General features: G+C 37.9%; 1 protein-coding gene across 1 annotated transcript in view; it reads right to left on the reverse strand.

The window, feature by feature from the left end:
* Window positions 1–14,605, reverse strand: part of CCT6B (chaperonin containing TCP1 subunit 6B) — a 59,765-nt gene that overhangs the window by 17,865 nt on the left and 27,295 nt on the right. Inside the window, exons 6-10 of the mRNA XM_006154387.3 lie at window positions 12,624–12,734; window positions 12,312–12,471; window positions 9,239–9,321; window positions 6,746–6,842; window positions 6,076–6,223 (exon numbers count right to left, since the gene is read on the reverse strand). Of these exons, the coding sequence (XP_006154449.1) occupies window positions 6,076–6,223; window positions 6,746–6,842; window positions 9,239–9,321; window positions 12,312–12,471; window positions 12,624–12,734 (599 nt within the window). The remainder of the gene's footprint in view (window positions 1–6,075; window positions 6,224–6,745; window positions 6,843–9,238; window positions 9,322–12,311; window positions 12,472–12,623; window positions 12,735–14,605) is intronic.

Raw genomic sequence — 14,605 nt, forward strand, 5'->3', positions numbered from 1 at the left:
ATACACTAAAAAGAATATATATATATATACAAATATATATATATATATATATATATATATATATGATATAAAGATAAATATATAGATAAATGAATGGACCTATGAACTTACCACTCATCTGAAGAGATTATTAGTGGGGGGGGAGCAGCAGGTGGCATGGTGGTTAGGGATGCTGGACTCCCACATGGTCAATCGCAGTTCAAGTCTTGGACCTGGCAGCTTGCTTTCTCAATTTCTCTCTTTCTCTCTCTCTCTCTCTGTTACTCTCTGGTCAGATTAAAATAAATAAGTAAATAAGTAAAGTTAAATACAATAATCCTTTTTTAAAAAATCAGAGATTATTAGTGGGGCTGGCAGGTGGTGTAGTAGTTAAAAGGCACCAGACTCCCACATGGCCAATCTTGGTTTGAGTCCCAGACCTGGCAACTTGCTTTCTTTCTCTCTCTCACTCTGTCCCTTTCTGGTCAAATTAAAACAAATAAATAAATAAATAGCTTTGAATAAAGTATTTATTTAAAAAAGAGAGTGAGATTGCTATTACCTTTTAAAACTTCCATGATCCTATTCCATATAAAAACACAACTTATCAAAATTTGTAGGATGCTGCTAAGGTGATACTTAAAGAGAAATTTATATCTCTAAATACCTATATTGGAAACAAAGAAAGTTCTGAAACTAGTTTCCACTTTAAGGAACTAGATAGACAAGTAGGCTGGACCCATACCTCAGCAGTTAAGGAAGCTAGATCTCACATGGCTGACGAGGGTTTAAATTCCAGTCCCAGTGGCTTAAAAACAAACTTCATACCCCAAGTCATGATAGCATAGAGGAATGGAGGAAAAAGGATTGTGGTATGGCCGTGCCCCATTTGAGGGTGCTTTCTCTGTCTCTCTCTGGGAATTGCCATGTACCCTCTGGTAGGAAGGAAGGAGCAAATAAAACCTATTATAAGCATAAGAAATAAAATATCAGAGTGAAAATTAATAATATTAAAATGACAAATATCAAAAATGAGAAAAGTGACATCACTACAGGCTCTACAGATATTAAAAAGAATAGGAATCAGTAGTGCACTGGTAATACAGCTGAAGCCACATGGTAAGGACCCTAATTCATATCCCAAGGCATCCCTGTACACAATGGGCATGCATGCTCAATATCTCAGCTGGCTCAGGTTGGGAATGGATTGTGGCACAAAGACCTTGTTGGAGATATATGTCTCTTTGTATCTCTGTCTCATAAAAATTCTTTTTAATTAAAAGAATAATATAGAGGGCCAGCAAAGAATAATATAGGGAACCAACATAATGGTTATATTGTTGGACTCCCACATAGTTGATCATGGTTTGAGTCCTGGACCTGGCAACTTAAAACTCATGCCAGTCACATATGCATGTGTGCCCAAAATCCCAAGAGGAAAATGGCAGAGAAGAGATTGTGATGTGGCCATCCCCAAGGGGTGATTTCTTGCTTTTTATCTCTCTATCTCTTTCTGGTAAGCACACATGCCCTATACCAAAAATATATATGATGATCAAATGAACACCAACAAAGTTGAAAACTTAGATCAGAGATTGACAAGCTTTCTGTAAAAAGTCAATTAATAAATATTTTAAAGGAGACCAGCAGGTGGTAGGGTAATTAAGGCACTGGACTCCCACATGGCTTAACTAACTATCAAGTTCTGGACCTAGCAACTTGAAAATCATGCTGGGCATGTGTGTATGTGTGGCCAAAATTCTAGGAGAATGGTGGAGAAGGAATTGTGGCCTGGCCATTTCCCCAGAAGGGGATTTTTCACTTTCCTTCTCATTCTCTCTCTCTGTCTTTCCCCAGCAAGCACATGTGCCCTGTGGCAAAACCTTAAAAAATAAATAAATAATAGTCTCTGTGAGCTATACCATTTCTTTTACAACTATTCAACTTTGCCACTATAACACAAAAATAGCCACAAACAATGCATAAATAAATAGGTATGGTTGTGTTGCAATATAACTTTACCAAAAAATAGGCAGGAAACCATATTTAGCTCATGGATAGCAGCTTAATGATCCTAATATAGATGATGTAAACATCTAAGTTGATGTGAAATTCTTGAAATTTCACTACTAAAGCCCACTCAAAGAAAGAAGAAAAAAAAAGATATCCTCAATAACTTTACATTTTAAAAAGATTGAATCTATAGTTAAAAGTCTTCCTACAGAGAAAACTTCAGGCTCAGATGGCTTTATAATAAGTTCTACCAAACATTTATGGAAGAAATAATACCAATTCTACACAACAATTCAATGCTTTCAGAAATCTGGACAGGAGGAAAGATTTTACAGCTTGAGGATAGCATTATTCTAACACTAAAAAGGATACAGGCATTACAAGAAAGAATATAGAGACCAATAATCCTTATAAATATAGGTGTAAGAATTCTTAAGAGAATTTCAGCTTATCAAGTCCAATAATATATAAAAAGGATAATACACATGGCAAGTATTATTCACAATAGCCAAAAGGTAAATGCAACACAAGCTTCCATTAGTGGATGAATGGGTAAATAAAATGTGGTTACACATAAACAGAATAAAATGTGGTTACACATACAACAGAATATTTTTCTTGTTTTTTTTTTCTTAGATTTTTGCCACAGGGCATGTACATTCACCAGAGAGAGAGAGAGAGAAAGTGAGAAATCGCCCCCCAGGAGGATGACCACACTGCAATCCCTTCTCCTCTATTCTCTTCTGGAATTTTAGGCATGCACACACACATGCCCAGTGTGTTTCAAGCTGCCAGATCCAGGCAGGACTTGAATCACAGTCGGTCATGTGGGAGTCCAGCGCCTTAACCACTATACCACCTGCTGGCCCCTATTATTCATCTTCTACAATAAAAGTTAGAAAATTATGGAACATGCTAAAACATGTATGAATCTCGATGACATGCTAAGTCAAATAAGCAAGGCACAAAAAGATATATACTGTTGGGGCCTCCAGGTGGCATGGTGGTTGAGAGTGCTGGACTCCCACATGGCTGACCATAGTTCGAGTTCCTGACCTAGCAGCTTGCTTTCTTACTTTCTCTCTCTCTTTCTCACTCTGTCCCTCTCTGGTCAAATAAAATAAATAAATAAATGGATAAACAAAGTTGAATAAAATAATTCTTTTTAAAAAAAGGATATATACTGTGTGATGCCACTTATATAAGGTGCCTACAGTAGTCAAATTCATAGAGACAGAAAGTAGAATGGAGGATGCCAGGAATGATGGGAAAGACAAATGAAGAGTTATTGTTTAATGGTTACAGAATTTTATTTTGTAAGATGAAAAATCTTTGGGATGGATGGGAAGGTCTGTGAATGGACAGTGGTGATGGCCACACAGTAAAGTGAATGCACTTACTGCCACTGAACTGTAACACTTAAAAATAGTTTAACTATAAGTTTTATATTATATATTTTTTACCACACCTAACAATTTTGGGGGGGCCAGCCCATGGTGTGGTGGTTAAGGTGCTGGATCCTACATGATCAGCTGTGTGGTTTGAGCCCTGGACCCTGCACTTGAAAAATATGCCAGGCATGTGTGTGTGTGTGTGTGCCCAAAATCCCAAGAGGACAATGGAGGAAAAGGGATTGCAGCATGGCCAGCTGCCTTGGGGGTGGAGGTGATTTCTCACTTTCCCTCTGTTTGAGGATGTCTCTTCAGTGAACCAGACTTTAAAAGACGCATATTGCGGGACCAGCAGTTAGCGTAATGACTATGTCACTGGACTCCCACGTAGTCGACCGTGGTTCGAGTCCCAGACCCAGTGGCTTAAACTCACACCGGACGCATATGCATGCGTGCCCAAGATCCCAAGAGGAGAATGGAGGAGAAGGGATTGTGGTGTGGCCACCCACCCGGGGGGTGATTTTCTTAGTTCTGTCTCTCTCTGTCTGTCTGGCAAGTGCACACGCCCTATAGCAAAAACGTCTCAAAAAAAAAAAAAGATGCATATTGTATATCCCAACTCAATTTATACTGTATCTGAACTTTATGGCAAAGGTTGAGAGATCTGAAGATGTGATGATGGAGAGGATCAGTGTGGATGCTAGTGACAGTAAGAGGGAAAGTGGCTGGTGGAGAGTGGGTGGTGGATGGTGAGCCCAAAAAAAGATAAACTTTTGTTTACGAGAGAAAAATCAAAACCTTTTTTTGGTATTGTCTGAATTAGTAGTTCCCAATAATTTATCTGTCATCAAAAGGACACTTTGCCTAAAACAAAGGACTGGACTAGTGTACAAAATGTTTACCATCTTTTGTGAAACTTAGTTTATCATTCATTTGTATCTGTAAGATACTGTTATAAATATCACTTTTATTTTTTTTTTCAGAGAGGTTTTTGCTACAGGGCGCATGCACTTGCTGGAGAGTCAGAGAGACAGAGACAGAAAGTGAGAAATCACCCCCCAGGGGGATAGCCATGCCACAATACCTTTTCCTCTAGTCTCTTCTCAGGATTTTGGGCATGCACGCGCGCACACACACACACACACACACACACACACATGCCTGGAGAGAGTTGTGAGTTTTAAGCCACAGGATCTGAGACTCAAACTACAGTCAACTACGTTAGAGTTCAGCGACATAACCATTACACCATCTGCTGATCCATATATCGCTTGCATTTTTTTTGGTGGGGGGAGAGGTTTTTGCTATAGGGCATGTGCGTTTGCCAGAAAGACAGAGAGAGACAGAGACAGAAAGTGAGAAATCATCCCAAAGGGAGGATGGCCACACCAACAATCCCTTCTCCTCCATTCTCCTCTCAGGATCTTGGGCATGCACGCACATGTGCCCGGTGTGAGTTTAAGCCACCGGGTCCAGGACTCGAACTGCGGTCGACTACAAGGGAGTCCAGCGACATAGTCATTATGCTAACTGCTGGTCCCTCACTTGTATTTTTGATACATGTGAAATTGCAACTGAAATTTATTCTGCCAATGTTTTCTGAATAAACTAAATAAAATTTTTGTTGGAAAAAAAGCAAAAACTATCTTCATGCTTGAAACTACAATCAGTGATGTTTTCTGTTATAAATTAATTCTTGTTGATATAGAGTAGAACATTAAAATGTCGATTTAGGCTGGGAAATAAATGGAAAAGATCAGTCATGGATGTAGTTTGTGAAATCTAACTTAACGAAAGTCTCAACTAATATCATATGATGGGTTGAACTAGATTTTTTAGTAATTCTTAGTTCAGAAATTTTTCTCAATAAATAATAGAGTTTGTCATAATAGTATATGGTTTACAAAACAGACTAACTTTATCATAAAATCTATTCCTCTCTATTTTAACTTCATGACATTTGGTAAAGTTACCTAACCTTTTTGTGCCTCTATTTTCTCAACTGTGAAAAAAAAAAAAAAAGATATCCATGTGGGAGACCAGCCCAGCCTCTGTGACACAGCCTGTAGCATACAGGTCTACAGAGCTGAAAGTCACATGCTGACCATGGTTTGAGTACCTCGATCAGTTGGCCTGAAAACCCACCAGGCACATGTGTGCAGGCCCAGGATCCTGGTGGACTGGAGGACTGGAGAAAGGGGATTGCACATGACTGAGCCCTGTGGAGACTACCTCCCTCCCTCCAACTCTCATGAATTTCTGCACTCTATCATAAATGTTAAAATTTTTAAAAAGTTCAAAAATCATGAGGTTCATATCTATCATAACAAAGAGCTTACCATCCTCAATGGCATTTTTGATAGCACGAAGTCCATCTCTTATGGCATCCTTGATTTGTGTGAGAGTATGCTTATTTGGTCCTTTAACCAACAAGGTGACAGAGCGAGGGTTGATGCAGTCCTCAATAAAAGTGAACTTTTCTTCACCCTAAATGATGACACAAGAAAATATAACTTTAATATTTAATGTCATTATGAAATCAAGACCTAGTTTATACTAGAATCCAATCTTTGTGTGAATTTTTCCTATCAAGCAACACTAAAGATATGTTTAAAAGTAGTTATAAGTGAAAATCTCTCCAAAAAAAAAAAAAAAATCATGAGGTTCATATCTATCATAACAAAGAGCTTACCATCCTCAATGGCATTTTTGATAGCACGAAGTCCATCTCTTATGGCATCCTTGATTTGTGTGAGAGTATGCTTATTTGGTCCTTTAACCAACAAGGTGACAGAGCGAGGGTTGATGCAGTCCTCAATAAAAGTGAACTTTTCTTCACCCTAAATGATGACACAAGAAAATATAACTTTAATATTTAATGTCATTATGAAATCAAGACCTAGTTTATACTAGAATCCAATCTTTGTGTGAATTTTTCCTATCAAGCAACACTAAAGATATGTTTAAAAGTAGTTATATTATATTTGAATTCTTAAATATTTAGGTAAATAAACTGTAATCTGTCCTGTAGATTAGTAAAACCTCAAAATGCAAAACAGAAATTAAAAGGTTCAGATTTTTATTTTAAGAGAGATTTTTGCTAAAGGGCATGTGTATCACCCCCCAGGGAGTATGGCCATGCTGCAATCCCTTCTCCTCCATGCTTCTCTCAGGATTTTGGGAATGCATGCACATGCACCTGGTATGAGTTTTAAGCCACTGGGTCCAGGACTTGAACCACTGTTGACTATGTGGAAGCCTAGTGACACAACCACTATGCCATCTGCTGGCTCTAAAAGGTTCAATTTTTTAAAAAAAGGTTTATTATTTCTTTTATAACCACTCTTTACAGAAATACTCACTAATGTATACTCATACACAAGACCGGCATGTCCCAAGCAATCTATAGCAAGGTCTTCAAGAGAATTCACTGCTATTCCACCACAAGCAAGAGAGAGTCTGAAATGACATATATGTCACCATAGCTTTGGTTATAAAAAACATAAAGACTAATTTCTTTTTTTTTTAAGAATTATTTATTTAATTTTTATTTATTCATTCTTTTTTTTTTTTTCCATTTGACCAGAGTGAGACACAGAGAGAGAGAAAGAGAGAGACAAGTAAGCCACCAAGTCTGGGACTCTAACCTCAGTTGGCCATGTGGGAGTGTCCAGAGCCTCAACCACCATGCCACCTGCTGGTCCCATGACTAATTCCTTAAAGGTGAAAAGGTATCTAAGCACAGAAGACTGTATTGTTACTATATTGTACTGTTTTGGAGGTTTTTTTCTAATTTTATTTAATTAACAAATAAAATTGTATGATTTATCATGCACAACATGATGTTTTTGAAATACACATAGATTTCAGAATGACTAAATCAAGTTCATTAACATGTTATTATCTTATAGAGTTATCAGTTTTGTACTGCAAACTTAGCATTTTTCAATAACACAATATACTGTTATTAAATATAGACACTGGAGCTGGTATATGATGCAGTGGTTAAGAGTGCTGGACTCACACATGACCGACCATGGTTCAAGCCCTGGACCTGGCAGCTTGCTTTCTCTCTCTCTCTCCCTCTGTAGCCAAATTAAAATAACAAATAAATAAAGTTAAATAAAATAATTCTTAAAAAAATATATAGACACCATGTTGTACAATAGATTTTTTGTCTTTCTTTTTCTTCAGAGAGTTTTTTTGCTTTAGGCATGTGTGCTCACCAGACAGACAGAAAGCAAGAAATCACTCCCTGGGGGGATGGCTATGCTACAATCCCTTCTCTTCCATTCTCCTCTTGGAATTTTGGGCACATACACACATGCATCTGGCATGAGTTTCAAGCTGCTGGGTCTGGAACTTGAACCATGGTCAGCCATGTGGGAGTCCAGCTACCTACTTATGCCATCTGCTGATTCCTGTACAATACATCTTTTGAGCTTATCTCTACTATCTAATTGAAATTTTGTATCCTTTCATCAACATCTCTCCCATCTCACTTCTCTCTCCCTGCCCCACTCTTGGTAACCTCCATTCTACTATCTCACTTGACCTTAGTTAGCTGAAAGGCCAAGAAATTATTACTATCTACTTCTTGAAGAGTTAAGGTTTTTTTGATTCTACATAGAAGTGAGATCATGCAGTATAACATTGTACTTAAAACCTGTTTCAGAGCCAGCCCTTGGCCTTGTGGTTAAGCGACCTCGATCCCACATGACTGATTGTGGGTTTCAAATCTTGGACCTGGCAGCTTGAAAACAGAGGGTGTGACAAAATCCTGAAAGGACAGAGAAACGGAGGGCAGAGAAGGGACTGCAATGTGACCATATCCCATGGGGAGTGTTTTCTCCCTTCTTCTCTCTGAGTGAACATGACCTCTGATGAATTAAAATAATTAACAAACAAACAAAACTTGTTTTAAGGAGATAAAAACCTTCCTTGTACTTTGATGAAGTTCTGAAGTTAAAAACCTTGATTTTTTAAAAAAAGATTTATTTATCATTATTACTTTTTTTTAAATTTGCTACAAGGCACATGCTCTCACTAGAAAGAGACAAAGAGACACAGAGAGAGAGAGTGAAAGTAAGAAAGCATGCTGCCAGGTCCAGGACTTGAATCTTGGTCAGCTATGGGGTAGTCCAGCACCCAAACCACCACACCAGCTGCTGGCCCCAGTAACCTTGATTTTTATTAAGAGTTCAATTATTTTCTGAAATTAAGAACAAAATCAGGAATTTTTATTTTTTTTGAAAGAGATTTTTGCTATAGGGAACATGTACTCGCCAGAGACACGGTGAAGACAGAAAACGAAACATCACCCCCTGGGGGTGGCCACACCACAATCCCTTCTCCTCCATTCTCCTCTAGGTATACACACACACACTCAGTGCGAATTTAAGCTGCTGGGTCCGGGACTTGAACCGCAGTTGATTATATGGGAGTCCAGCAATGTAAGCATTACACCATACACTGGTCCCCAAAATTAGGAATTTATAGGTTACTATTTTGCTTAGCAGTGTTTACATATAAGCTAAGCAGAATACACATGGAATAATTTCAATTAAATTGTAAAGAAAATGTAAGTAAGGGGCCATATATGAGGCCAAATAACACTATGGTAAAACATGACATTCTGCAAGGCAATCTCTGTGGGAAGGTTCCTGGTTCAAGTCCTGACCCCTCTGAGTATCCTGAGCACACAACTGCCCCTGACTGGGCTGGCTGAAGGCTGGTGGTGGTTGACAACATTGAACCCCTGCTGAGGTTTCTGTCTCTTTCTCTCTCACACAAAATGAATAAGTAAACTTTAATTTTTTTTTTTACTTAGAATACATAATTATCTGCAAGTTTACCTTTCCATATTTCTTCTTTTTGCTCTGCGAAGAGCCACTATTCCATGTTTTGCGAGAGTATCTAAGGAAAACGGATCAATTCCCTAAAACCAAATTAACACAAACATTATAAACATGTTTGAAACCAGCATTTCACAATTATTTTGGCCTCTGTATTATTTTATACTCTTAAAAATTATTAGGAACTTGGAGTCAGCAGGTGGTGGTGTGGTTAAGAACTCCCACATGGATGAACACAGTTTGAGTCCCAGACCCATTACTTGATTTCTCCCTTCTCTCTCTCTCTCTCTCTCTCTCTCTCTCTCTCTTTCTCTCTCTCTCTGGTGAGCATATTTGCCCCATAACATATTTTAAAAAAGGGACCAGTAGATGGTGTAATGGTTATGTTGCTAGGCTCCCACATGGTCGATTGCAATTCAAGTCCTAAACCTGGCAGCTTGAAACTCACACTGGGCACAAGTGCATGTGTGCCAAAAATCCCAAGAGGAGAATAGAAGAGGGAGGATGGCCATTCCCCCAGGAGATGATTTCTCAGTTTCTGTCTCTCAGCTCTCTCTGGTGAGCACACTCACCCTATAGAAAAAATCTTTCCAAATGGTAATAAGAATAAATTAAATAATTCTTTTTTTTTTTTTTTGAGAGGTTTTTGCTATAGGGCGCGTGCGCTCGCCAGACAGAAACAGACAGAAAGACAGAAAGTGAGAAATCACTCCACTGAAGGAAGGGCCATGCCGCAATCCCTTCTCCTCTGTTCCCCTCTCGGGATCTTGGGCACTCACGCACACGCACCCGGCGTGAGTTTTTTTCTTTTTTTTTTTTGGAGGGGTTTTTGCTATAGGGTGCGTGCGCTAGCTAGACAGACAGAGAGAGACAGAGAGACAGAAAGCGAGAAATCACCCCCCAAGGGGGATGGCCACGCCACAATCCCTTCTCCTCTGTTCCCCTCTCGGGATCTTGGGCACGCACGCACACGCGCCCAGCATGAGTTTTAACCCACCGGGTCCGGGACGCGAATCGCAGTCAACTACATGGGAGTCCAGCGACATAGTCATTACGCTAACTGCTGGTCCCAAAATAAAATAATTCTTTATAAAATTATTAGGAACCCAGATAGCACCTATAATACTTATTATATTATAAATTTAGACAGAGAATTTCTAAAAATATTTGTTAACCCATTTAAAATAAACATAAACCCATTTATGGCAATATAAAAATTTTAATGAAAATTTACTATTCTTTCCAAAGTATATATAGAGGGAGTAGTATCTGCATTTTTGTAAATCTCTTTAATATATATCTTAATAGAAGATAGGTAATTCTCATATTGCCTCTGCATTCAATTTGGCATGATATATTGTTTTGGTTCAAGTATATGAAGGAAATCTGACCCTGCACAGATAAATATTGGAAAGAGAAGATTTTAATAGCCTTTTCAGATAACTGTGACATTATTCTTTGATACTATACCAAAACTCAATAAGTAGTAGTTTCTCAAAGGTTAGTTTCAATGTGGAATACAGAACTATATTAATGAACTTTTGATATTCTCTCACATTAAAATCCATTGGTCTATCTTATACTTTGAATAGGTTATTAATCCAAACATGACTTTACAAACATTTTACTTTTAGTTATTTAGAAAGTAGGCAAAGCCTCCAAAGTTTGACACATTTAATGGTTATAGAATATCCCAAAAAAATCACATTTTTACAGAATTATTATATTTTATTCAACTTTATTTATTTTAATTTGACCAGAGAGAGACAGAGTGAAAGAGAGAAGAAAAGTGAGAAAGCAAGCCTCAAGGTCCAAGACTCAAGCCACAGTCAACCATGTGGGAGTCCAGTGTCCTTAACCACCATGCCACCTGCTGGGCCCCATCACATTTGTTAATATCATTACTTGTACTATCAGAAAAGTCTTTTTTTTTTAAAGATTTATTTATTTATTCATTCATTCATTTTAATTTAACCAGAGAGAGACACACAGAGAGAGAGAGGAAAGTGAAAAAGCAAGCCACCAGGTCCAGGACTTAAACCCTGGTCGGCCATGTGGGACTGTCCAGCGCCTTAACCACCATGCCACCTGCTGGTCCCAGAAAAGTCTTTTATGTATTGAGAAACTATCAAGCTCAGTGACAGATACAAGTTTTCTGAAATTTCTATTTTAAAGCTCAAATGTTATCATTGGCAACAAATACTGTCAGTTGTTTTCCTTAAAGTGACTGAATTGCTTTATTAATTTTAAGTAAAAGTCACTCAATTTTTAGTAGAAGCGAAGCAGCAGGAGCACTGCTTCATGATGCTGGAAGCCATATAGGAAGGCTCTGGGTTTATATCCTGGGTCTACCTGAACTACCAAATTTGATCACAGATGTTTCCATGATCCTGGCTGGTTGTAGGGCTAGGGAAAAGATTATGGCATAAAGATCCTATCGAGGGTAACTCTGTCTCTGTCTCTCTCATATGAAGGAAATAAACTAAAAAAAAAAGTCTAAGTCTAAATAACCATAGTCTGTCCAACAGTCATTTTTCAAGGAAAAAAAATGGCATTCCAAGAAAAAAGTGACTAGTTTAGCCCATAACTCAAACAATTATACAAGAGCTAGCCTACAAGACAAATCATATTTTCATATGCTAAGTGCTTTATACCAGAAAATGAAGTGGATATTTCATATTTCTTCACACAGAACTATAAAAGGATGTCAAAATTGAGTACAATAAATAGTTTTACCACTTCCTCAAGACATTCTTAAATAAAATTGCCCTTTTTTCCTGCAAAGGTATGGTAGTATGACAATAAATAATGTAGTGACTACTAGCATAGTTTGGTGTTACTACTTTGACTTATACTAAAGTGCCATCAGTTTTAACCCCCATTGTTTTTGCATTATCATTGCAAATGTCAACATAATGTAAAAGGCATTATTATTGTTACTATTATTAAAATACTTCTGACCTCACAGGCTCCCTCTGAAAGGGTCTTAGGGATACCTAGGGGCCCAGAGATCAAACTTTAAGAAATGCTGAAAACATTTACAAATAATTAAAATCTGAGCTTTCTTTCTCACCTTTTGGTTAATGACAACAAATCCTTTATTGGACTGAGCACAGACTTTCTCTTTCAGGTCTATTATTTTTTGTACTCTATCTTCAATAAATTTTCTTTCTGCTTTTACCAATTTCTCTTTCTCTTCTGCAGTCTTATAAAAGAAACCAGAGTTCACCTCTCTAAAAGATTAATAAAAACAAGCTAATAAAGGAAGAAGGAAAAAAGAAAGACAGGTAGGAGGGTCTACACAAAACATCTGGGAGAGAATAAGAAATCAGAAAACATTTTTAGAAAAACCAACGTCAAAAGTTACAAAGAAACTAACACGTACGTTTTTTCATACTCTAGCGATACATTGCAGGTAAGGATAAATGCGTCTTCTACTCTCTTCTTCATATCTGGATGACGGGCACCATGATCTAAAACTAATCCTCTGATCAACCTATTAAAATATGTAACGTTTCTTAGTTTGAATATATACTATAAAATCTGGCATAAAATTAGAATTATACTCTTAAAGTTGTAACAAAACTGCCAAGGTACACATTGCTTCTTTGTACCAACTTTTTAAGTCTAACATATTGGGTTATAGGAAAAGTCATGACATACTTTTCTATGTTTTTCTATGCAAAAATGCATCAAGACTTTTTGACGACACAATATAATCAATAAAATTAGAAAAGTCAAACCAGAATTATTTTCTAGGTTATATGGCTCAAAAATATGACACAACAGATCAATGAACAAAACAAAGTTTCTTAAGAATCTTTGTCCAAAATAGTTATATGAAATAACTTAAAAATCATTAACCCAAATGTCTAATGACAGGGTATTGTTCAGAAAATAATGGCCCACTATTCGACGGTCATAAAAACTGTAGCGTAATGGGTATGTCGCTGGACTCCCACGTAGTCGACTGCGGTTCGTGTCCCGGACCCGGTGGCTTAAAACTCATGCCGGGCCCGTGTGCGGGCATGCCCAAGATCCCAAGAGGAGAATGGAGGAGAAGGGACTGCGGCATGACCATCCCCCCTGGGGGGTGATTTCTCGCTTTCTGTCTCTTCGTCTCTCTCTGTCTGTCTGGCAAGCGCTGTGCCCTATAGCGAAAACCTCTCCAAAAAGAAAAAAAAAAAAGCTGTAATAGCACATAAAAATATTTACAGGGCTAGCTGATAAGTACAGAATGACAAATTGCACATAAAGCATGATTGGCATTAAAAAGGAAAAGCGGAAGGAACTTAATTAAGAGTAGGGCTATGCTTGGGTGGCAGAAATAAAGATGATTGTGGAGGTGTTTTTCCCTCTTTTCCAAATATTCTTTCAAGAGTAAATATTTTTATAACTGTAAATTTCATTTACACACTCTGGGACCAGCAGCTGGCATAATAGCTAAGTCGTTGGACTCCCATGCAGTTGACTGCGGTTCGAGTCCTAGACCCAGTGACTTAAAACTCACGCTGGGGTGCATGTGTGTGCATACCCAAGATCCCAAGAGGAAATTGGAGGAGAAGGCACTGTGGTGTGGCCATTCCCCCCGGGGTGTGATTTCTTGCTTTCTTTCTCTTTGTCTCTCTTTGTCTTTCTGGGCAAGCACACATGCCCTATAGCAAAAAACCTCTCCAAAAAAAAAAAAAAAAAAAATTCATTCACACACACTTGGGGGTAAAAGTTCTACTTATGAATCTTATATAACATGTGTTTGTTTTTATATATCAGTAGTTCAACATAATTATAAGAAAGTTTTCAAAATTTTAATCAAGCTAGATGACTCCAACTCCTAACTGAAAATATTTTACTTAGGAAGACGCGAGAAAGCCATAAATTCAACATTATTCACTTTTCAAGCCTCTTTTACTTTCTCCCTCTTCACTCTGAGCTAATTACCATGCTCCTACAAGAAAACAGAAACAGGTGGCATGGCGGTTAAAGTACTGGACTCCAACACGGCCGATGCTGTTCAAATCCCAGACACAGTGGCTTAAGAATCACACCAGGCACATGTGTGTATGCCCAAAATCTTGAGAGGAGAATGGAGAAGAAGGGACTGTGATGTGGCCATCCCCTGGGGGGGGAATGATTTCTCACCTTCCCCCTCACTATCTCTCTCCCACCAAGCACACATGCCCTATGGTAAAAACCTTTAAAAATACATATAATAATAAAAAAAAAAAAATAGAAACATTGTCCCATATTTATCTCCACCAATCCACCTGCACTTGAACCTCTAATGGTTTGTTTGTTTGTTTATTTATTTATTTTTATAGAAGTTTTTGCCTTAGGGTGAAATCTGGAGAGAAAGAGAGACAGTGAGAG

This window comes from Tupaia chinensis, unplaced genomic scaffold (genome assembly GCF_000334495.1).
Source record: "Tupaia chinensis unplaced genomic scaffold, TupChi_1.0 Scaffold000407_4, whole genome shotgun sequence".
Lineage (NCBI taxonomy): Eukaryota > Metazoa > Chordata > Mammalia > Scandentia > Tupaiidae > Tupaia > Tupaia belangeri.